The sequence below is a fragment of the Lytechinus variegatus genome, chromosome 7 (assembly GCF_018143015.1).
Source record: "Lytechinus variegatus isolate NC3 chromosome 7, Lvar_3.0, whole genome shotgun sequence".
In the NCBI taxonomy this organism is placed as follows: Eukaryota; Metazoa; Echinodermata; class Echinoidea; order Temnopleuroida; family Toxopneustidae; genus Lytechinus; species Lytechinus variegatus.
Window position 1 is genome coordinate 10,615,586 of NC_054746.1, and position 27,019 is coordinate 10,642,604.

Consider the following 27,019-nt stretch of genomic DNA (forward strand, 5'->3'; position numbering starts at 1 on the left):
ATGTTTCAAAGTTTACCAAGATAGATCAAGGAATTGTTTTTATATCCATGCTGAGACAAAACAGTGTTTAAAATGGTTGAGGGTAAATGTATAACTGCATAGGCCTATACAGTCTTCAACACTCCATCAGTATACCCTACCTATGCTCAGAAAAGCATTTAAAAATAAAAACCAGTCTCTTTTTGTTTGTAGTTTTAATTGTACACAATTCAATTCATATTATGGGAAACAATAGAACATATATACACTACATATGTTTTCCCATAAAATTAATTGAATTGAGTACAATCAAAAGTACAAACTACTACTAAATAAAGAGACTGAAAAGATGTAATATGTGACATGTATCAATCACATTAGAAAATATCAAAGTAATCTTTACAACACTCTCAGAATTGTTTATCCAACCAAACGTTGGATAAAATATGAACAAACCAACTGCTGGTAGAATACAATCCCAATTCATTTTGCTTGCTTTTTTTTACCCAACAGCTGGTGGGTACGTATTTTAACAAACTTATCTTTGGGGGTAAAAACATTTCAGAGAGTGTTTACAATTGGTCTTAATAAACAGGTTTACATAGAACATGCTCCAATAAGATATCATATTCAAGATAAATAGGAAGTAAAGACTTTTCCCCATTAGGTGTCTATTATATAGGCCTACTGTATAAGAAAGATTGTCACAGATATGATATGATAACACAATTTATCACAAAATTTTCACTTTAAAAATGTCAAGTCCACTCAAACAACAAGTTGATTACATAGAGATATTGTCACACACTCTATTTTGTTAATAAAATGAATTATAGAACAAACAATCCCTTATCTAATATTAATAATTTTGTCTTAAAGGGGTGGTCCAGGCTGAAAATATTTATATCTTAATACACAGAGTAGAATTCTCTGAGCAAAACGCCGAAAATTTCATCAAAATCGGATAACAAATAATAAAGTTATTGAAGTTTAAAGTTTAGCAATATTTTGTGAAAACAGTCGTCATGAATATTCATTAGGCGAGCTGATGATGTCACATCTCCACTTTCCGTTTTCTTATGTTATTACATAAAATCATATTTTTTTCATTATTTCATACCTGTGTGAATAATATGTCTCCCTTATAATGAAATAAGTTGCAGCAATAAATATCTAATGCACTAAATCAGTTGTCAATCCAATTTTTCTAGTTCTTGGAGGAAAAAAAGTGAATAAACTTAATTTCATATAATACAAAAGAAGAAGTGGAGACGTGACATCATCAGCCCACCTAATGAATATTCATGACGACTGTTTTTACGAAATATTACTAAACTTTAAAATTCAATAACTTTGCTATTTGTTGTCCGATTTTGATGAAATTTTCTGCATTTTGCTCAGTGAATTCTACTCTATTTATTAAGCTATAAATACTTTCAGCCTGGACCACCCCTTTAACTGATATCAAACATACATGTAGCCCAAGTTCTTGGGCCAAACTTGATATCAGATGAATTGATTTTAAGATCAAGATGAAATTAGACCAAATGGCAAGTATGTAGACAAACTGGTTGAAAGTTAGACCATGGACCTATATAGTGATAGGTCCATGGTTAGACCATTTGAAGCTTGATAACCTTTTAATTAGACTAAGTGGTAGGCGACCAAGTGAGAGTGGCCAAAAATCACTTTAAATAAAGATTTACAAACTTTTGATAAGATAACATGAGTGGAGACCAAGTAATAGTAATAAAAAAACCTATAAAATGAAGTTAGACAGTTTGAAAAATATAAGGGATATATCCAATGCTTATACTGTAACTATATCATCAATTTGCTAAATACATTTGTAAACAATGCCTGGTAAACTTTTATCTGATATACTGAGTGCAATAAAAACAATCAAATCAAATAAAAAAGTTCAACAAACTTTTAATTACACCAAGTGGTTGTGGAGACCAAGTGACAGTGAACTAAAATAACTTTAGATGAAGCTAATATGCCATGTGAAGTTCAATAAACTTTGAATTAGACCACGTGGTAGGAGACCAAATGACAGTGAACCGATATAACTTCAAACGAAGTGGGACCATATAAAGGTCAACAAACTTTTAATTAAACCAAGTGTTGGAAATCGAGTAATAATAAATAAAAATAACTTTTAATTTAGACCATGTGAAGATTTAACAAAAACCTTTTAATTAGACCAAATGATTTAAGACCAATAGGGAAAGGATTGATGTTTCTGTGGGCTGTGATATTGTGCATCTGTGTGTGTGTGTGTACCAGAGCCAATTAGATGTTACAGAATGGTGACAGAATTCCTTTTTTAAACTTAACTTATAATTCTAATTAAACAATCATTATAATGAAGTCAAAATCAGATAGAGAGCAAGGGGGGGGGGCATTATCTCCAGAAACTGCCATGGCATAACATCTTTGAACTTGAAGCCTCTCGATCCAAACAGGTTTACATATTACACCCCATAAATGTTACCCATTTTCAACCAATAAAGCGAACCTAATGTTTTTCTTCATAAGATGAACATTTCGAAAATGCTCAAGAAATGGGTGACAAAAAATATACAGGAAAAAGATGCACCACATTGTAGATATTACCATAAACAAAACTGAAGTTATTAAGAATGGACATACAGACACAAGTGACATCACAGACTTATTCCTGATAAAGATACTTTCTGTAAACAAAAATGTAGGGCTTTATATTGTCTCAGTATAAGAATTATTGAAGATTTACCTGATCATTTTGGACTATAAACTCTTACATCAGCAGCATGAACAAGTGGAAGTAGTAAAGTCAATAAATTCCGAACAGCATGGAAAGTGTGAAAAAGTTCTCTCCGGCCCACTTCTCCTATTCACATGACCATCGCGGCAGAAACATGGCGGACACAGGAAGAAACATTCAGGTTATTACTAGTTCCACTCAAGCCAGTATAATATATCAACAACTGACCACACAGAATGACATAATGCTCCAAAGCTACACACGCTTACGCGGTAACTCTCCTCCCAGCATACATAATCAATGCACCATTCTTCTGCCTGCTGAGGAAGGGCCAGTTATTTTAATCAAAAAGAAAATAAAAAAAAGTAATGCGCACATGCATGAATAGGTTGCACATCAATGTATGTGTGTATATTTGTGTGTGCGATTGGGCGAGACTGGTCTGGAGCAATGAAAAGCCACTCAAGGACAATGCCCAGGCAACATTCATTTAATACACGAATGAGCTGACCGCTCAACTCCTGGCCAATCAGAGCGCCTGGCTGAGTGGCCAGGCACCCTCATGTTTACAACGAACATGAGTTAATATGATCCGGAGTAATGAAGGGGTGTGGCCTAGACTATAGCCAGCCTATTCCTGCCTGTACAAAGTAGATCAAGGTGAGTCTAACTCACTGCATGTACACTGGTCATTGGCTTTCGTTAAAAGTAGAGCACCGCTCGTCTGTGTCATCACCGAGAACATTTTAACTGGTCCTTTTTCACAGAAATAAAGGAGCATATTGACCTAGATTTAACTATCTGCCTAATGAAGAATGATTATCATAACAACAGAATTGGTTAAGCTACTTTTTTAAATAGTACATGTCTACATGACCTATTTCTGAAGTAGTTTCTGGTTTCTTGTCAGCGATACATGAAATGTTGCAGTGAAATGCAAAATTTATCATGTATATTTTACAAGCCTGTGTTTTCATATCCATAGCTTTCTTATTTATTTATTTATTTATTTATTCATTTATTCATTTATTTATTTATTTATTTAATTATTTATGTATTTATTTATCTATTTATTTATTTATTCATTTATTTATTATTCATTCATTCATTCATTCATTTATTCATTCATTCATTCATTTGTCTAATTCCTTCATAACATTAATTGTTTGGATTTTGTGCCAAATGTAAACACTAAGAGAATTCACAAATAAGATGCTAAATGTAAATTGTGGTCTAGTTGCTCAAGCTCAATACTTCTCCTTTACACAATCTAAAATTCTTCTTTGATATCCTTGTTTGTTTGTTTGCTTATTTAATTTCATCGTAACATAAAGTGTTTGGGGTTTCTTTGTTCCTGATGTAAATACCAATACAATTCACCATGCACAAGATGAGGAATATACATTTCGGTCTACTCGTTCATACTCACTATACATCAATGCTTAATTCTCTTTTACACAATCTAATATTCTTCATTGATATTCTTTCTGTTTTGTTTACTTAATTTCGTCATGACTAAAAGTGTTTGGGGTTTCTTTATGCCTGATGTCAATACCAATACAATTCAACATGAATATATATCATTCTACTCGTTCATGCTCAATATACATCAATACTTTTCTTTTATACAATCTAATATTCTTCTTAAAAATCTTTGCTTTTGGGGTTATTCAATTTTTTCATTAATTACATCAAGTGTTTTGGTATTCTTTATGCCTGATAAATACCCACATAATTCACCAGTTCATGCTAAATATACACCAACGCATATACACAATCTAATATCCTTCTTTAATATCTTGTACAATAGTGATGTATTTACCATGCTCATGTTAAAGTAATGTCATCTAAAAAAAAATGGGTGTGAAATCCTGTTTCCTGGTGATGAGGATAACAGAACACGATCATTCTGCTTTCTTTCCTCCACATCACGATCTTGATCTCAATGCCAAACGAGAACACCATAAGACACTGATGGCACATGACATACCAGGAGAAAGTCTAAAAGGAGTTTTGCAAGAAAATATTGGCAATCAATCATAAATTTCTATTGCAAATTTACTATTGATTGATCATTTTCGGCTTTAAGAAATCAGTTTTCAATCCGTGTTGCCAGAAGCGGATCAGCAATAAATTGCAAGGTATACATGTACATTGCTGTTGCAAATTTACTCTTGATAGATCAATTTTAGCTGTAGCAAATCAGACGACATTCTGTGTTGCCAGAAGTAAATCAGTAATCACTTGCAAGATGTATGAGTACGATTGCAAGTGGATTTGCGATTGATTGTAAGTTTGTTGCAATGCCCCATGAAAACTTGCTCACAGTCTCATTTCTTAACCAATCCATACTGCCTTGATCCAGTGTAGGACCATGAAGCATGGTCCTGGAGTCTGGTGGGTGTTTTGTTCATAACATATGAACAGCTGAAAGAAACACCAACCTGTATTGTACTAGCTCCATGATTGTACAATGCCTAATAGTTTGTTGTACGCGAGCAAATGGGAGGCTAAATGTCAAACATTCGTACCATTGCACACACGACGTACCATCCAAAATGTACCATTGCACAGCTTTAGGTGACGTCACAATACGATTTAATTCATTGCGCTCAGTAAAAAATGAAGGTGAAATACGCGTACAGCCTGCTGGCTAAATGCGCAATGCTGCCCGAGGTCATGTGAGCTTGTGGGATTTTGCTTTTCGCTTTCAATATTTTTGATCCCTTTTAATAAAGTACTGCAGGGAATAACTTTTTTTTCATATTTTCACTAAACTCTGAGGCATTGTACAACAAAAATAGCAAATATTCTTATTCGTGCAATGGTGCGAGATTTCGCATTTGGTGAAAGAAAGAGACACTCTATTCAACTCGGCTAACGCCTCATTGAATAGAGCATCTTTCTTTCACCTCATGCGAAATCTCGCACCATCGCAGCCTATTTGCCATTTGTATAACAGGTGGCAATTTTCATAAAGCTGTTCGTAATTAATGCACGACTTTATGTATCGACTGAGTTATATGAAAAATAGAGATCATAATGATGAAGGCCCAAAAATATTTTTCTTGGGGAGCTACAAAACCTATTGCATAAATCTACATCATTGGATAATCATTAACATCATAGTGAATAGGATTTTTCCAGGACTCTTTTTGGCATATTGGGGATGAAATAATCCCGAACCCTGGTGATTTTTTTCCCCCTGCGATGATGTCAAAGACTCACTATCCTTTTGTATTTTATTATAAAATATTTTATTACACAAATCACAGAATATCTAAATTTTGGCAGATCTGCCGATAAGGAGACTGAATTACAATAGCTTTTAACATTGCCACTGCCACTTGTTCTGGGAAGAACCAAACCATATTTAAGGAAATAATTTCAATATTCTATATTCCATAAAAAAATATAGTGAATGGATGTCATCAGTTCTTACTTGTAATACTAAAATGTGCATATAAGCTTTTTATGAAATTAAGCGAACTTTTGAAATATTGCAACTTTCTCGTTTTACATCCAATTTTGATGACATTTTTACTACTATACTACTATTTGAGTTTTCATCTTTTTATTTTAAATCAACTTTTTGCTGGGTTGGACTAGACACTGCTGGTCGGACGTGACATTTAGCAACCTAGAAAAGGACTTTCCATAGCTTCACAGATCATGAGGTTCTGAAAATACATATTTAATTAGCAAGTAATTACAATCAGACAGGAAATCATTTCAAACACTCCTACACATACATAAAAATAATCATAAATTGAATAAAATAGGTTAGGACACATTTGACCCCAATATGTGACAATCTATTTCATTGATTTCTCTTCTTCCCTTTTTCTAAAACAATGATTACATCAATTTTTATGAAGATGAATGCAACTATTGATTTGATATGTTTTGTGTGCGATGGTGTAGTAGTTCTAATATTGATATTGATTTTACTGTGTATCTAGGTCAAAGGAGTGTAGCCTACATGTATGTCCCGGAATGTCGAAGATCATTAACATCATATTACATTAAACTGAATGATATTTCACACAATTCAATTGTTTTAATTAAACCACATAAAAAGATTTAATGTGGAAATATTTGTTACATCATCTCAAATTTTATATCAGTATACAGAAGAAAAAGAATATTCTTTTTTTTCTGAGGCTAATATTTTCACGCTCATTAGCCAAGGGTTCCTACATTAATTGTATTATAATTTGCATTAGTTGGACTCTATGGGAATTTCTGTGTCTCTATTTCAAATGTTCTTGGACTCTTGGGAGCATTTTGGGGATAATTGCTCCAAGCATTCCCCCCCAAATATAATATAATTTCTACCCAAATTTTTACACAATTAACTTTCCCAGTCCTTTTTCTGAATCCATTCCTATGCTCTAAGATTTTCATCTCCATGATATTGCACATCTAATATTTTTACAAGTTGTGATTATTTATATAGATTTAAGATAAATACCAGTTGCGGTAATGATCTCAAAATGAGTTCGAAGAGAATCCAATAAAATTAACACCCAAGTGTTTGTATCTTTGAATTAAAAAAATATGTGCCAAGTGACTGTGGAAGAAAATGCGTAATTGCTGAGAAATGAGCAAAATAAGCACGGAATTCCATCAGATGTCGGGTATTTTCCAAAGCAATATTAATAAACTGTCCCACATATGCCTTTCTGTTATTATCAGAATTATTGTTTTTGAGCAAGATTTAATAATAACTTAAAGAGGTGGAGGAAGTGATTCTTTTATACAACAAGCAATCGTTTAGTTATTGGGAGCATTGTGGCCAAGTGAATTAGTCTTCTGACTTTAAAACAGAGGGTTCGAATCCCAGCCATGGCATAATTTCCTTCAGCAAGCATTTATCCACATTGTGCTGCACTCAACCCAGGTGAGGTGAATGGGTACCCGGTAGGATTAATTCCTTGAATGCATGAGCTGAAAGGCAGCTCGAGCTAAAGCCGGGGTAATAATAACAACATCGCGCCTCGGAATAGAATATTTCTAGATAGATGGCGCTACATAAATGCCTATTATGATAATTTAGTTAAGATCATGTACTCTGATATGCATATTGGATCTTATGTCGAGTATCAAGTAAAGTACAAGATGGGATGCATTAGTTCAGCCACGATAGTCCCATAAATGCCTAATCTTGTCATAATGACATTTGCACACCTCCGTCCCCCCTATTAGATAAAGCAGTTAGGCATGGGTACTTCCACACATCATTGCATACGATAATATAAAATTTCCCCTTTTTTTTCTTCACCGAGTGTCAATTGGCTATGGTGTTAATACACATCCCTGGCTCCCCTTGCCACTGGGAAATCTGTCTTCTACTGCACTAAAAGAAAGTATTAATTAATCCCGAAAGATCGTGCTAATTGCTATTCCAGACGTATATGCTAGCTGTGTAATATATATATCTCCTATCTCCTTATGATACCATATTATAGTGGAGCTACCTCTGCCTCTCTTAGTTTTCACTGTACAAAGGTGTTATCCTAAGGCTTCATTATACAAAATAATAGGCCTAAAATTTAGCGCTACATGCACATGCATGTTGGTGTTTTTTGTATATTGGGATGGAACATAAGGCAACCAAACAGTTTAAGACAAAGATATAATGCTACTTGCAATCAATGATAAAGATTGCAAAAAGAGAAATAATGTTGATGATAGCAGTGACGTTTCAATTAGTAAACAATATCAGGTTTTATAATTACACGATAACCTCTCACAATACTATTTTAGGAAGCGAATCAAATTTCAGACGACAAAACTGCTTCAAAATCATAATAAGAGTAAGAAACCCTCCCCATTACACCAGAGTAGAAGAAAAGTGGTATTAATTGTCAACCAAAATTTAGCAATCCAATGTTTCTCTTCTTTATCCCAGTCCAAGTTGAAGACAAAATAATTAGCAACTATATTTTAACATTTGATTGACAATATTCATGAGAGATATATGTCGCTTTTATAACTGATAATATCAAATACCAAAAAATGTATAATCATGCTGCAATACAATATGTATATACAGTATGTAATGTAATACAAATTCCAAAAAAATCCAGCGGTTTTGAGTATCTTATTACAGGTGCCTTTAAACATAGAGACATGTGGAGAAGTATTTGTAATTTTATTACACTTTCATCTTATACAAGTTTTTTTTTTAATCTAGAGCTGGTAGTATCAACTGTGGCACACATCACACACACACACACACGCACAAATAAAGTAATAACCATAAAAACAAGCCAGAATCAAACTTTGGTGATGCAAAAAATAATCTAACTGAAAAATTTTATTAGTTGAGACTTTTAATTGGAATTTGGAATTCAATTGGAACTTGGAATTGGGCCTTCAAGGATGTATCACACATTGAATGGAGAAAGGGACAAATTGTCATCCAACCAACTTTGAGTCAGTCTACCTCTACATACAGGACAGGGAGAAAGTTTCATTGAAATTCGGCTTTCCATGGACCAATGAAAAGTACCAAATTATGATGGCATGACCTTACGTTGCCATGGTAACAAGAATAGAGAGGTTCACTACCTCCAAAGCTGTAGGCCTGCTCAGTGGTTAGAATATAGGGGCCTATCTCAATATAAGCTGCTGTGTAGCATTAACCATTTTGGCCTGCTCTAATACTAGAGTCCCTTCTTCCACCGAGTTACCATTGAGCAGATCACCAACAACTATGGAAAGCCAGCAATGTAAAAAAAATCTAAAAATGCATGTTTGTTTAAAATATTTTCAAGATATGATGAACAATCATACATTCATTGTTTTCTTGAAATTTCCTGGAGGAAAGAATACAACATTGTTGGATTTTCTTTTCATAGAGTTTAGGTTGATTGGATCAATCGGAACTCTCTGTAAGAGGGGAGGGGGGGGGGCGGGCCTGGAGTATACTCCCCAATCCCTGATGCTGTTTGAAGCTCCTTGATTATACTATCCGACTATAATAGCTACTATAGTAGCTCCCTGATTATACTCGACTCTTTCTCTGTACCCAGCATCAGCTGAATATTATTGTTTCCAGGAATATGATGTTGTGTCTACTGATTCACCGTCTAGACAGATATGTCTACAAGTAAAACAATAATGAGCATATGCTCCTATGCACAGTAGGGGGTAGTCTCCCTTTTCATGGATGTTGCATAACCTCTGCAAGTGTAGTCTCCTTACACCAGACTTCGTTTCAAACATGGGCAAAAGAACAAAATGACTGAATAAAAGTAATATTATACATGTTGATGCAAATTTATTACCAAAATGCATACTTAAGGTAACATATAAGGCAATAAAAACAAAAGTGAAGAAACTCTCTCTTTCATGTGAGCATTATCGCTCCATCAAAATGGTATTTTTGGTTTTGGTTTAAACTAACCCGCACATAAGATTTTAAAACATGTATTCAATAAGAACAAAAGTCAACAACCTAAATTTATGAACATATGATCAGCGCAAATGGAGGCCTAACACATTAATAGACAGCAGAACAATGATAACCTCAAAATAATAAATGCATTGATGCCCACATTACATCTCCCCATGCATACATGCAAGGCACAGAGCGGCAATAATACGATTTAAACTAAAGGAAGGGAAAGCGAAGAAGGTGGTGATAAAAAGAGGGCCCCGAGGGGGCGGAACGTCACGGCCATCCTTGACCCTTCTCCTTCAACTTGCAACTACCATTACTCAGACAGATAATTTCTACAACCCCTTCTTTCCTTCTTACTGCTCCTTAAATTACACTTTTCAATTTCTTGCCAAAAAAAAAAGTTCGGTAAAGCTGCCCTCTTGGCTATTAGGCACTAGGAGAACTCATCACTTTACGGTTTGTTATTTAACTCACTCCCAGTCTGCCGGAGGCTGCGCAGACCATGCTTCAACCAAGAAGAATTATGCGCATATATTAATTCATCATGAGAATGTCAATGACCAGTGCAGGGGGAGATAGTCAAGCATCACATAGGCCTTAAAATAAAACTTGAAATATTCATAATTCTCGACATTTTACTCCTCATTCGTTTTCCATCAAATTTTAACTCTCAGCCTGTGTTTCTTATAAACTTCTCTGATTTTTATACCTCTTATTACAATGCACAGCACAGCTCTAAGTTACATCATTATATCTAAAATCTTTCAATTACTCTGATATTGAATTGTTAAAAGGAAGTAGGATCGTATTATTCATGATTCTGAGATGTGAAACTGTATTCATTTTTCTGATATGGTGGAAATACATAACATGATCGAAATATGGAATGCTTAAAACTCTCCAACTACATGATAAAAAAAAAGTTGAATATGATTTTGCTTTGTGTAGGATGGATGAAGAATTCATACATACATCTGACTGAAGGAAGGAATGTCCTGGTCCGACTGCAAGGCACCATGGGTCCTGCTCGTCCCATGGTTCCCTTTGTATACCTTGTACGAAGGCATGTAGAATGCATCAACATCAGTTCTCACTTGCTCAACAAAATTCCTTGCGTACTGAGCTCCAAATGGTGATACCACAGCAGCAGCCCAGTCGTATAGAAATCATGTTATGTAGATCACCTCGATTCAGCCATTCCCAAATTGGAACAAAAATCGTGAGTGCACTGTGCCAACTCACACAAATAATACCACTATCAGATATATCTCATCAATGTATCATTCCAGGCAACTGTCGGGTTCGTACTCAAAGTTCGTGGCAGGCGACGATGGCTAAGTGGATCCCATGAATGTGTGATATGAACTTATAACTGTCCATTGAAACATGGACCAGCATGATTGAAAGGAAGCAAACAAGTGCAACTCATCGATAAACCAACCTATCACCTGCTCTGTAGGGCTTGACCATGAGTGACCAATTCATACAACAAACAAAAAAGTGACCTACTTTAGGGCAAAAAGGGTAAACAATGACAATCAGCCATAAGATGAAATCAGTGTCCAAAGACTCCAAACAGGATACAAGCAGTCAAACGAAGAAGAGAGAGAGGGGAAAGGGGGAGGGGGGTGTCGGGTCTAATTCAATTGGTATGTTTCGGATGGAGCATAAATCTCCTTTCCTAATAAGCCATATTGATTTAGTTTCTTTGTAGGTTAAGGAGTTAGTTGTGCATTAGTGGGTACATTTGAATAGCACCCAGTAACAACAGAGTTTGGTAGCCCTTGGAGTGTCCACCTTACTCTGGAACTTAGCTACTTGCACTGGAACCGCGTGTACTGTCTCAAAATGTCCTTTATTTGTTTTTCTTAGGAACGGTTAAATTCTTTTGCCTAACTTATGGTGATATGAACGCAGTTAACATTACTGCCATTATCCATGTCTGGTTTCCATTAAACTTTTACATACATGTGAATTTTTCAAACTATGGCCTTTTACTGTTTTTCTTTCATCTTTGTATGCCAGTGAAGCTTAGAAATAGCTATAGTTCTTCAAAAACATCTTACAAATTAATTCTAATTATCTGGTGCAATAAGGAAATAAGCAATCACAAAGTATGAAAAGAATAGTCTATATCTTCCCTTAAAAAATGTAATTCTGCATGAAGGAGATAAAAGTATTAACCTTCCTACATCCATGCTGTCACCACTTTTGTCCTAATTTAAAATTCTGAATAAACATATTTTAATAAAATAAACAAGGATGTAACAAAGTTACTGTCCAATCTTGTAGGCCCTACAGTATACGCCATTTTCAGGTCACAGAAGCGCAAAAGATCATGCGGATAAAGTTTCCAAAATCTATGTCCGTCTATATTCATGGAAGTACGGCTGGATATTCTTGGTACACATTCCGCACAGATAATCGATGTGTTTAGAGGAGCGAAGAGGTGTCACGACATATGTAACTAATCTAAATACTCTCTTTATCCCCTCTCACCTCCTTCTCGCCCCCTAGCTGTTCAGCACCGAGAAGACACCCAAGCCTTTGAGCCATCTGCCCCCTGTTTGGATAAAAGCTGTGCAACCCTATGAAGAAGAGACCGGTAAGACAGTCCAGGAAGACTACGTTACAACTGCACATGCTCAGTTATCAAACCTTTTGTAAGGTATCGTATTTACAACATAGTTCGTAGGAGAGAGATATTTTTTCTGCTTGTTTTGTTCATAAATGTCTTTATGGTTCAGTAGAAATGATTTACACAGAGAACTACACAAGATAACTAAGCACACACACAAACAAAAAAGAGAAAGAAGATGTTGTCAATGAAGACCAAATCAGTGAGAAATAAGACAAATTCATTGAGTATCTTGGAAAATGGAAACCAGAAAGGTTTCAAGTTAAGGAGTGCTGGAATAAATATTTCAAGTGGTATTACAAGAAATTCCTTGATCACAAAAATTATCATACGGCCTCTACAGGATATGACAATCACAAACGCTGAACCGCAGCAGCAATAAAAGTAGTAGCAAGAAAATTATTTGTATCTTTATTATAAGTCTTTATCTCCATCTATTAAATACAATTACTAAAAATATCAAAATTATAAACTAATATTATCATCTCAATGAAACGATAGTGATACAACCTTTCGCTGTGATTTGGAAAACTGAAAAATCACGTAAAAATTCAAGAATGAAACGAAGTGTAACATACATGATCGCACATGTGCATGAAGATGAGTTGCAATCTTTTTTACACAATTTTTAATGCAATTATTTTTGTTATTCACAGTGGAAAAAGGGGAAAATTACAGGATATGCAATCTTCCAAGCTTTCAACTTCTTAAAATGGCTCTGCATATAGAGTTCCATGTACCCATCCACACTTCATTTATGTATTCATATTATATCATATCAGCATTTCCAGTTGTATTTTTAAACATTTGAACTATGTTCTTACTTTCATTACATAGAGCAAATATAAAAACAAAACCAAAAGCCTTGACTGTCCAATAGGGGAAATCAGAAGGCAAAAATTCATGTATGTCTGGCCCAAGTTTAGATGATAAATTATGTAATTTCAAAAAAAAAATGAAATATAAGAGATGTAATAAAACCAGGGAGTGGGTATAAAAGACAATAAGATGATGACTGATTAGGGTGAGTGGGGGAGGGGGAGAAGGGACCATGGGAGGGGGTGGAGAAGAGAAAACCAACTTGTAGGTGAACACATGAGTCTTTACAGAAGTCTTTGTCATTGTCTGTTTCAAAGACATGGTTGCAATATCATGGAGTTAAACTGAATTTACATGTAAAGTTTGTCTTACTCTTTTATTCCTCTTCATCATCGACACAATAATCATGACGTTATCCTGCAGGTAAAAACTAATGTACTTGATGTGAAACGGATCAAAGAACATGATCAAAAACCTAAAATAGTCCCACAGGCCCACACGCATGTATCAATTTCAACTACAATTAGTGTGCAGACTATTATTGACCTGACCACTCATGTAGGAGACAACAAAGGGAAAGTTACCGAAAGAAGCTTTTGACAATAGTCGGATCTGAATGGGTGAGTATAGGGGGTGTTATCCCCAGAATCAATAGCCAGACCAATCAGATATACCTCAAAACAAACACCTATCTGTCTGAGCCTCTCTTCACCCCCCAAAACTAGGTGATCTACTTTGATAACGACAAACTAGATCAGACTAAGTTACATCATGCATATTGATATGAAAGAAGCCCTGTTTTAGGTGCATTTGTTGACATGTATTCTAGTATCATTGAGAAGTAGATTACTTTGAAATTGTCTATATTAGGACATTTCACAGGAAGTAAAAAAAAATCAATTTTTTTTGTTACAGAGGTAGGCCTACATTCTCAGAAGGAGGAGTCCTGTTTTTGCTATATGACAATCCATTCCATTGTTTTTGGTTATATCTCTGTTGGTTTTTATTTTTCATTTAATTGTCTTGTTACAAGTACTTTAACTGTATTGACTAGTGCATCATTCTAAAGAAAAAAATAGAAATCTATATTCATTACCGTGGGATGAAGGGGGTAATAATTTTTATAAATAAAAAGAGGGAGAAAAACAAGATCAAATGATAAAAGAAATTGCAAGATCCAATTCTATAGGCCTACATACAGTATATTTGTATTAAAATTCTAAGGGCAATGATTTTCTGTGACCTGTCTCACAGGATTGTTGTCTCATCATAAAAACCTGTAAATTAAGCATTATATTCGCTCAACAATGTAAAGAACTTTCTGCCATTCTGAGGTGACAAATAACTATGTCTGTGGTGCTTGTACAGCTCACTTTACACACTGTTTCCGCAACTTCAGTAGAGTTGGGACAGGGTCGGGAATCATGTCTTTATGACTGTGACAGCATGTCTTTCAAGCACTGTAAAAATTGCAGAAAGTGAGTTTGCTGGTTCCAATGAACAGGACTGCATCCTTAAGAGCTGCTTACCTGGCTTAATTGTGAAAAAATCCTATTTTCAATCCTGAAATCCTATTTTCCTTTAAAGATAAAAAAAAACTTACCAAAACAATCATTCTTTAAAGTTAAAAAATATATTTCTCCATAGGATAAAATCTATTCATAAATCTTCACAGAGATCTAAAAATGGGAACGGGAGCAATCAGGGATACTGAAAAGCACCCCTGTCCAGCCTGACTGGACAGCTACCCTGGGGATCTGACCTTAGTCCAGGACACTGGTCATTCTGAATTTACCTTAAAGGGTCTTAGCAATCACTCCAAATTTCACTTTAACTATTAAATGTCTGAAAGTATTTTTTGTTCTTAATGCAATTCAACATTGCTTTGAAGAGATTTAGCAATCTAATAACATGTCCTTTCTTTGTCACATATTACCACATATTGAGAATAAACATGACGTTCTTATCAGTTTACTTTGATTTCTCATACTATTTTTCAACTGAGATCTGTTAGTTCCATCAATGGAACAGTCGGAATATGCTGATAACTTGTCCTTTCTTCAAAATTACTTCAGTAAAAAAAGGAAAGAGTCAGTGTTTCACCCAAAATTTTATCTTATCTTTTATAAATTTATCTTAAAGAGTGTGAGGTATCCCTTTAAGAAGCGGCTTCCAAGGGGGAGTGGCCCATGGAATAATGAAAGGTTTGAATAGAGGGAAAAATCTATTGATTGCTGTGTCTATCTGTGAGATAACTGACTGCTAATCCATTATCACCGTGTTGCTTTTTATTCTTTGTTATGAAACGGCATATAAATACTTCAGCGAGAACATTATGGGGTGTAATCCGTCTTTCGCAACACCTGAATCAATGGAAGCAGTATTCATCTCCCAATGAGATCCCTATTACACATTTATCCAATCCAAATCGTCATTCAATTCCCTTTTTTATGATGTGCCCCAATACCTTCCTTTGCAATATCAGTCATTTTCACATCTTTTCTTCAGCCTCAAGAGATGGAAAATAATTCATTTCAAAGTAATTTAAAATTTATTGCAGATTGGAGATAATGGTCTGAGCAAGGAAGCTCATGTTTTTTTTTTTTCAAATAATATATAATGATACAGAGTAGTTTAATAAAGCCAGCTGAGAATGAAATGTAGAAGATAATGAATGCTTATTAATAGTCCTACATATTACCATCCCAAATTTGTATTATTTTAATCAACTTCACACATGATCAATTTATATGTATCTTTCTTATAACATGTCTTTTTCAAGTTGATTTAATGACATTGGTTTATTTTTTTATGATGTTAACTTGTTATGATTGTATTTATTTGATTTATATTTGTTGAAAATGAAATAAATGAAATGAAATTTCCATTTTACATATGGATTTTTTTTATAACTGTAAAAAATAAAGTTTGTTGTGAACTGGTGTTTAGCTTGACTCTAGGAAAACAGAAAAAATGGTAAGTAATGTGAAGTTTTTCTTTTAATATCACAAACAATGAAAGATAAGTAAATGAGAGACAAAAAAAATGTCAATGTTCCTCTACATGTATTCAATATCATTTTGGAAGCCCTGGGTTATGACTTTGACTTGAACAGGTTATACCGACATCCCAATAACCCATACAGAGAGGGTGGTCTGCTGTGCAAACCCAATAACTCAAGTCTAAGTGGTCTGAATATGCAGCCTACAATGATGTGTACTGAAGGCCTCACAGCAAGTTTAACGTGTTAGTCTTGTGTGAAGACCCACTTGTTGATCAAAGTTTCAATCAGGGTCTGAGCCTGCAGACTATAGAGAGGGTAACAAGTGCAGTGAAACCGCATTTGGTGAAAGGTCAGGTCATTTTCCTTTGTGCAATTCAGAAATGAAAGTTACATATATTCACTTATTTCAGAAATTCACAAAAATTGACAAGGAATCACAAATAGAACATCAAATGATCTCATTTATGAATATTTTATTTTAAAGACAAAATATTAAATATATTGCATAAGTTCCAGATTATTTTTCTTGCCTAAACCAGATAAGATCCTAAATGACACAGAATGAATCACACTATCTACTTAACCCTCAAAATGATATTCACCAGTAACGAATAATGGTTTAAAAAGGTCCCTCAATCGAAATTCGCATCCTACTGCTTGACAAACTGATTACATAATTTTATATAACCAATGATATGTGTGGGGAAAAAGGCAAGATCATGAAACATAATTATGGAACACGTCCAAATTTGTTTGCAGGAGCTTTCAGATGGACTTGATCATCAAAATGCCTACAAATTTATGTCAACATGTTAAGTCCTCAGAATATCCTCATCAAAAGATTCATATTCAGCCAAATCAGACCCTTACAGGGTAAGTTCTCAAAGTTATGAATGTGCACATTATGGTCGGAGTACTCCGCAAACGAGGCATAGTCTGCACGCACAGACCTTTGGGTATCACGATTCGCACAGTGAGACTAGATTCATCACGTACTGTGGCTGCCAATACCAAGGAGAGTTTGGCATCTAGTCTTTACTCTAGACAAGGTATAATTGGTTAAAGTGTGGAGGAGCCGTGGTGTAGTGGTTCTGACTCTCGCCTTGTAAACAAAGGGTCGTGTGTTCGAATCCCACCATGGTCTGGCGTCCTTTGGCAAGGCGTTAATTCACACTTGGCCACTCTCTACCCAGGTGCTAAATGGGTACCCGGTAGGATGTGAAAGTCATTGTAGCTTATCCAGTACTGTGTGCGCCACACAGGCGACTGACTGGAATACTCCCCAGGGAGTGGAGGATGTGCACACATTGTGTGCGGAAATGACTGATTGAATCCGATGACCGGGGTAATAATATATCTGTAAAGCGCTTAGACACGTCGTTCCGATGAATTAAGCGCTATATAAAAGCGGATTATTAAAGTGTCAAATATGAGTCTGTACTAGTCTGTACCTGCAGACCAAACAAGGTGCGTGATTAAAAATCGCTAGCCAGACAAGCTAGTTACCACTGCACCCGGTGCGTCTTCCGTGCCCAGCCAGCGTACACGCTGGGGTGGGAGAGTTCTTGTAATATTTGCTCCACACTACAAGGATATCCACAACCTTAACAAAAATCCTGCGTAAAGTTGACAGGTACATTCTAATACTAGGTATTTTCTTTTGGGAGTATTACATGTATTTTGCTTTCACAGTGGCAAAAGTACCTGGGGAAGTATTCTGAAAATTCTCTTATCTTTTCTTGTAACTTTTATACTATCTCAACAAGATAATTTAATAGCATCTCAAATTGGTATTCAGAATTTTTTCTCTCTTAACGGCTTCCCATATTTTGTTTCTGAAAGAGTCAATTTTTCTTTTTTCACCCAAAATAACTATTATATATGATTAGATGAACTAAATAGAATTAATAAATTAATTTCGACTGAGAACATATTGCATGCAACATTAGGTTAGAATAGCCATCTAACTCTTGTAAATTTTGTTGTAATTTCTGAGGAAGTTAACATAAAATAAGATAAGAGAATTTTCAGAATACTTTTTATCAAAATATGTTATCTTATGCACAGAGAAATTTATGCATTGTTTTTTATTTAGCTTTATGCATATTTTAGCAATGACATAATGCGTGCTTTAAAAAAAATTACATAAAAAGTTAGAAGAAAATATAAAGGAATTTTTCGAAGAAAAATTTTATTGTAACTCTGAAGATACAAGAAAATCTGTGTGAAGACAATTTGCAGAATAAGGCCTCTGGTATTTCAAGCTCATGGTAGAATTAGGGTTCATTTCCCAATCAGAGAATGCCAGGTATTCTCATTTTTTTAGTTGGTCTTAAAGCATAAAGTCATAAGTATGTTTAAGTAAATTTCTTTCTAATCATACACAATAGAATCTACTAAAAACGTAACAATTTAATAACGTAGATAACACCACCCCCCCCCTCATTCTCTCTCTCTCTGACAGAAATAAAAACCGAAAAGCAATAAAAGATATGGATCCACCTGTAGGCCATTAAAAATAAAAAAGAACAATAGAAAACAGCTGTGATAATGTTCACAAATGTAAAATAACCATACAAAAAAAATAAAAATTTAACGATTTTGTAACCACTCATAAACACGCGATCCATAAAACATTTCATACATTTATGCCCAATCACAAACACCCATGTGTAAATAAATGTTTCTCATAAAATTAATTTTGTGAGACAACTGTCAACAGCTTCATTATCTCAATAAAACGATCCAGAATGTCAATAAAACTTTATGTATGATGCAGACATACTGTGTGATGCATGTTGTTTGCTGTTGTTTTTTACACTGAAAGTTCAAATTAAAACATTCAGAAAATAATTTGTTTTTACATAATTTATAATACATATGATATGGACCTATTTTTCAGCTATATCACCGTTCTCACTACCATCCTACAACTAGTTTAGTGGAAACTAGTTCAACATGCAATGAGAACAGACGAAGCCAAAGCGGTTCAGAAAACCCCCTCACAATGTAGTTTTGAAGATCACTTTGTCTCTTTAAACTGGTTTAAGTGGGGACACAACCGTTTTCGGGAAGTGATCTTTGCACATTTTGAGCGTGCTGCTCTACACACTACTTGTGGAATGCCTATGCTGCAGTTTCAAATTTTGCGCAAAACATGTCACCCCGCTGAGAGTGTTCCCATAGCAACAAGACCACTTTACGTGAAGTGGTTTCGAAGACCTCTTTCGGGCGATCAAATGGGAACACTAGCAAAGCGATCTTCCAAACTGGTTTCCAGTAATACTTGATTTAGAAAATATTATTAGAACAGTGTCTAAACTGTCTATGAGAATGGCATACCTTGAAACATTTTAAGGAGAGACAAAAAAAATTGACAAGCAGAAAACAGGTCAAAGGTCCCTACCATTGCCAGTACCAGAATAAAAACCAATAACCAAAAATGCTTGAAATAAAATTGAATCTGAAAATTTTAAAATTTTCCACTCGTAGAATGAATGTTTAAATCAAAACAGAATGTAAGAAATTCTGACATAAATAAAAGAAAGAGATCAAAGGTCACCATCAGTATGGAAGCACCCCCCCCCCCGGCCCCCATCGTAAAATATATAGAAGGGGTCGTGTCATACAAATATCTGTCTAGGGTCCACTGATTTCACTCGGTGGCCCCCCCCCCCCCCCTTCATGCTATAAATGGCATCTAACATTGTGGAAAAGGCAACAAAAATTGATAAGGGGTCTAATTATTTCCAAGATAGTCAACACTACTTTTCTACGAGTGCTGCAAGGAATTACTTTAGATTATCGGCAAGGTGACTGCTGGTGATACAGCGCACAAAATTTGGTGTTCATTCAGATCGATTGTACAAAGTGTTAATGCTGCAGCCCGCGGGAAACAAGTGATCTTTGAATACTGGGTCTGCATTACTACAAAATTCAATTAATTTATTCTGAGATGAGGTCATGTGCATCTTTAGTGTGGACCTAGTATTCCAAATAGCAGAACTCCAATAGTCTGGACTATTCTGGTCCTAGACCTATCATTAAAAGAATTAGTTCATACCCAGTTTGTACACACAAAGCAGTGAATGGGGTACATAGATTCATGTTAATGGGCAGAGTTAGGTACTTCATTGGGCGCAACAAGATTAAAATGGTTTCATTGAGTAAACACCAATCAAAAGATAAATGCACATGCACATGTACTATGTTATCACCAAATAAAAAGAGATTTAAACCAAACAATGTGTAATGATGACTCTGTATCTATTTCTTAGTCTGCATGCACAGACCCTAATACAACTTTATGGGAGTAACTTTAAATAGACCTGTCTGTCTTGGGTGCCAAATGCTGCCCATTGACTAAAACCTTGCTAGAGCTTAAAGTGCACAGTCCTAATTGATTTGTTTTAGTCTGAAATTCAGACTTCTTCAGCGACTTTCAACAAACCATGTTTGGCACTTCACAAATGGCAATGTAACATACTCTTAGCGATTGACTGTGGGGCTGATTTACACGATTGATTGCCTCAATTATTGCGAATAATCAATCGTAAACATAAGCCCCATGATCATCTGCTCAGCTTTATGTTACACAGCAAAAACTGTGGTGTTAACCGGTGTAAATAGAGGACCACACCAGTTATTTTACACTGGTGTTGAATTGGTGGTGTTAGTTTTACACATAAAGGTGTTATTACAACACCTTTTGTTGTTACATTTCGCTCTTTGGTGTTATGTTTAATCTCTAGGGTGTAATTTTAACACCTCAGGGTGTGGTCCTCTATTAACACCAACTGGTGTCAGTTTTAACACCACAGTTTTTACAGTGTACTTAACCCAGGTCTGTTATTAAACTACCAACCACAGTGTGGGTGTACATGGGGGCAAGTGGGCGTGTCTCTTGATAAAGGGTCATTCTTAGGTCACTCAATTCTTGACAAATGAAGAAATTGATTTGGAGAAACTCAATCAGACTACGCGGCATATGGTGACCAAGTTTTTTTAATCACTTATTGACCTGGATAACTGAGCCATTCAATACGTTAATTACATGCTGATAAAGCAAAGACACATCCTATTTTGGAGAAGTAAACTCGCAACTGAGAAATTTATTTCATCCTTTTATTCAGGAGAAGATATGCTTCCTTTCCACGTTTACTATGTAAAAAGGATAGGATTAAGTCTTATCCGGAAAAATTTCAGAGAAATCTTCAGATCCTTAATTCTTAAAGTGAAAGTTCACCATGACAATAAGAATGAAAGCAGAAGTACAAAATAGAGAAAAATATTGAAGGTTTGATGAATGTAAAAAAAAGTTTTGATTTCTTATATCAAAGACGAGTAGCTCCTCCATTGGGTCTATGTTGTGTATTATAAATTCACTAAAATGCCATTTTCTCAATAGGCCGAATCTGAAAGTGATTTTATTTGTATTAGGGAGTAGGGGTACATCATCAAAGACATTTCATACAGCCTTCATAATGTTCTATTTTTAAAAATGTAATGGCATGCATTTACATATTATATAAAAGATAAAGAAGCTGTTCACATATGACATCACAAATTTAAAACTTTAAGAAATTATAACTTTAATAATTTATCACTCTTTTTCTTCGATAATATTTCATAATGCCTTTGCCAATACTTTCTCCTAATTTTTTCTGCTTTTATTAAAACTAACTTATTGTAAGGATAAACTTCCCTTTAATTTGGGTTTAATTCATCAAACTGTACCAATTTTCTTAAATCTCAAGTGATATTACAATCTACATTTAAAGGTATTTGCTAACATTGATTTGACTTTTTAAAAAATCTGAGCTGCGAGGTCCCACTTGTCACCTGCAGCTGTGATATGTTACAAAAATGAAGCCCAGAAAAAAATGTGTCTGAAAATCATTAAGTGCTTCAAAAAAGTGAAATATAAAGTGACCGGAAATACCATCTTAATTTCATCCATACACTTATGTGTTCTATTATTATCAGCACGATAGAAATTACACAAAACCATCAATTATAATGTATATCAAAAAGATTTCTTTCGATTTTGTTGTTGTTTTAGAGTTTTTAGATTGACAGAAAGGCATTCGTGTACATATATCATCTCTCCTTTGATATTTTTTAAATTACATGTCTACAAAGTTAGCATATGCCTTTAAGTGTAGAATGACATTGGATGTGTTGTCAGACTCTTTCATCAATCCACAAGGCACAATAATGTACATTCCACAGAAAATCAATGTGAGAAAATACTTAAATTTAAGAATTCCTAAATTCCATAGATTATGGGTAATATCCACTCTATAAGTCTAAGGACAACTTGAAAGTTCAATTAATATGTAAGTTGTTAGTTTCAAAGTTTGAAGTAAAAAAATATATTCAATAATAAATAATCTAAACAAAATGTTTTTCATTTATTTACATAGTGTAATCATGACTAACACTTCCCAAACAAACAAACAAAAAAAGCCTTGGCCAAAAACCCAAGCCTAAAATGAGTTCAAAATAGCCCCAATCTCTCCTTTCAATTCCTACATTCTATGAAGTATGACTATGAAAGGGGTAAAAGGTCAGAATCAAAAGTCGAAAGCGCGAGTGACGACGAGAGGCGAGGGAAATAAAAGACAATTCCATGGTAACACGGTGGTGTTTGGCTTCTAGCCCAGCGTTAATAAAAGGATTACACTCCAAATCCATTGTACAGGTAGGAGTGGCCTTGCAATAAGCCCAAACCACCTGACGAACAACGCTATGATATCATCATTTCAACACAATGCTGTCTACCTTAATTACTCATTTATGACTTACTTCAATCAATGCATTACACACATATCCATCTATTTCATTTGCTGCCTCGATGGGAAATTTCCCCCCCCCCCCCCTCCAATGCTAGATGACAACAAGGCTTTAACATTTACAGGTGTTTTGTTTCATGTGGATTTGTATTGGCTTTAGGCTATGGGTGATTCAGTCGTAAACAATTCGGAAGGTAATTTGTTAAATACGTCTGAAAATGAAACATTTTTAATGTAGACACATTTCAAAACATTTCAAAAATATTTCTTCAGAGTATGAGAATATATCTTAAAAACAACCCCTAATAATATGGCTTACATGAATTAATTATACATAAATTTTAAGTAATAAACAAACCAATTTGTGTCATTCAGATAGTCCCAAGTAAATAAATCAATTTCTCATCTAGGTTCAGAAGTTTTACTCATTACAATTTACCTACAGGTACATACTGAACTGCAAATTTATTTTCATAGTCTCAAAGTTCGCCAGTTCCAGTTCGCCAGTGCCAGTTCCAGGTACACTCTGATTGGTAATGTGAAAGCAAACTACGCGTAATTTCCCCGAAAGAAAATACCCGCTAAATAGTAGGTACTTGGCGAAATTACGAGAACTTTCGTGGGGATTTTTCCAAGGTCGCAGGTATTTTGGCGATGTGAAAGCAAATTACGGAAACTTTTAGCCCAGCGTGTCGTTGGGCGCGGCGGCGTGGGTGGCTGCTGGGCTAGTGATTTTGAATCTCGCGCCTTGCCTGCTTATCAGACCATACTGCGCATGCTCGTAACTTCGGGAACTTACCCCGAAGGATGTGTTTTGGGGCGGTGTGAATGCAGGAATAATTAACGGGTATTTTTTAGCCTTAAAAAGTTCTCGTAATTTAACGGGGATTCTTGTGATCGAGGCGGTTTGAAACCACCTCTTTTCATTTGCTGCTTCGATGGGAAATTCCCCCCCCCTACTAGATGACAACAAGGCTTTAACATTTACAGGTGTTTTGTTTCATGTGAATTTGTATTGGCTTTAGGCTATGGGTGATTCAGTCGTAAACAATTCGGAAGGTAATTTGTTAAATACGTCTGAAAATGAAACATTTTTAATGTAGACACATTTCAAAACGTTTCAAAAATATTTCTTTAGAGTATGAGAATATATCTTAAAAACAACCCCTAATAATATGGCTTACATGAATTAATTATACATAAATTTTAAGTATTAAACAAACCAATTTGTGTCATTCAGATAGTCCCAAGTAAATAAATCAATTTCTCATCTAGGTTCAGAGGTTTAACCCATTCCAATTTACACATACATACTGAACTGCAAATTTATTTTCAATGAGTTATGAAATTACATTTTACATGTAGGCCTACGTCCTTCAACAAAAGGGGTAAACCAATACACTGCTCATTTTACATTGATAAGCTTGGTTTGTTTATGCTATTTGAACATATGTTTGAGTAAAAAGGCATGGAGCAAATGCCGAGGTACAGAGAAGGGTAGGAGAATTATTTTGGATGACACTTGCTGTCATCTGTCCGATTTAGAAGGTTGACGGAAATAAGCCGGGGCTTGGATTTAAATGTGTGCGGCTATAAATGCACTGGCGAGGGGTGGCATGGAGAGAGGAGGACTAATTCAATAACTAGGGGGATAAGGATGATTTAATTACGGCAAAATGGGATGATAAATGTTTGGTCTGTAATACTGCATAAATGACTCCATCAGCCGGCTCCAATCCCGATATTTTTCCTGTGATAATTCACCGAATCAACGCTCTGACAAGTGCTCTGACGATTCAGACAAATCAAAGCTGTTTAGAAGAGTTATACCCTCCATTCCTTTCAGTCATTTATTTTATTGTCACACAATAGCAATTTTATCATTAAATCAAACATTGTACTATGCGGAGCTGTTACAAGAAGTTTTGAATTAAAATGCTTTCATATAACCATCTAATTCCTCAAACTCCATTCCCTTACTGTATATCTTTATTTCATACTTTTGTGGGATTGTCCCTCTGCGATCACACTGACCATCACTTGAGTACAGAAAGTAAAAACAAAATTTGAATAAATGCATAAATATATACAACTTGGATTATGATATGAAGATGTGATCAATTCTTTATACAGAAGTTAACTCAATGTTTTTAAAAATTCAAACATCAGTGTTCAACAATAAATTTAGAAACTGAACATGGCTGTTATATCTTAACCATTTTGTTTTAAATTTAAATATGGTAAACCAGGTTGTATTATTAAGCATTTTTACTGTGTAGGTCGTACCTTTCGATCTAAATCATTACAACCACATCTCTATCTCAGTGTGCGACACTGGAGACCAGTAAAAAATGCTGTCGGCCCAGTAACTTTTCAGAAAATACATTAAATGGTCTGACATGACCAGTAAAAATATATCAAACTGATACAAATAATTATATTTTCTTGTTTCTTGTAAACTATAAAAAGGCTCTGGCATCTTAAAAAATGGCTCTCAAGAATTTTTTTTTGTTGTGTGTGTAGTGTTTGTATATTGGTGGGTTTTTTTTTTTGGGGGGGGGCAATAAAAGCAATAAAAGACAGCAAAATAAACTCAAGTCTTTTATATGTTTTTCTTAAGATTGTGGGACCAGTAAATTTTAGGTTTGGACCAGTAAAAAATGGAAAATCTGGTTATCTACTGGTCCAACATGTTGGACAAGTAGAAAAAGGTTAGTGTAGAGCAATGAAAATAGTGAAATGACATTCTACTTCTATACAGCTCTACATCGAAACGTCAATAAGCACTTTACAGATATTATCATCCCACCTGGTCAATGGATCCTGGCTTGTTAGCACACAATTTATGTGCTTTCTCCACTCCCTGGCGAGCATTCTAACAAAAGTTTTCAAACTCATACTTGCTAGGGATACAAATATAGGCATTCGTATCCTACCAGGTACCATTCAGCACCTGGGTGGAGAGTGGCAAAGTGTGGATTGATGCCTTGCCAAAGGATGCTAGGCCATGGTGGGATTCGAACACCGACATACCCTCTGATTACAAGGCAAGAGTCAGAACTGCTACCTAATGATACTTCCATGTGTAATAATTCATCTTTAAAGGGATGGTCCAGGCTGAAATTATTTATAGCTTAATAAATCGAGTAGAATTCACTGAGCAAAATGCTGAAAATTTCATCAAAATCGGATAACAAATAAAGTTATTGAGTTTTAAAGTTAAGCAATATTTTGTGAAAACAGTCATATTTTGTATTTTATTATATAAAATTAGGTTTATTCAATTTTTTTCCTCCAAGAACTAAAAAATTGGATTGACAACTGATTTAGTGCATTAGATATTCATTGCTGCAATACATTTCATTATAAGGGAGACCAAATTATTCACACAAGTATGTAATAATGAAAAAATATGATTTTATGTAATAACATAAGAAAACGGAAAGTGGTGATGTGACATCATCAGCCAACCTAATGAATATTCATGACGACTGTTTTCACAAAATATGGCTATTTGTTATCCGATTTTGATGAAATTTTCGGCATTTTGCTCAGTGAATTCTACTGTATGTATAAATATTTTAAGCCCGGACATCCCTTTAAGCCTTTGGCTGCAAATAAAAAG

The 27,019-nt window shown here is 34.9% G+C and overlaps 1 protein-coding gene across 3 annotated transcripts in view; it reads right to left on the bottom strand.

The window, feature by feature from the left end:
- Positions 1 to 27,019, bottom strand: part of LOC121418423 — a 58,599-nt gene that overhangs the window by 31,502 nt on the left and 78 nt on the right. Inside the window, exon 1 of one of the 3 annotated variants that reach the window (XM_041612273.1) lies at positions 11,112 to 11,601. The exons of 1 other annotated variant lie outside the window; for it this stretch is intronic. In XM_041612273.1, the coding sequence (XP_041468207.1) occupies positions 11,112 to 11,206 (95 nt within the window). In that variant the 5' untranslated portion in view covers positions 11,207 to 11,601. Of the gene's footprint in view, positions 1 to 2,737; positions 3,170 to 11,111; positions 11,602 to 27,019 lie in introns of those variants that run through there. One more of the 3 variants, XM_041612275.1, reaches the window with a different exon arrangement.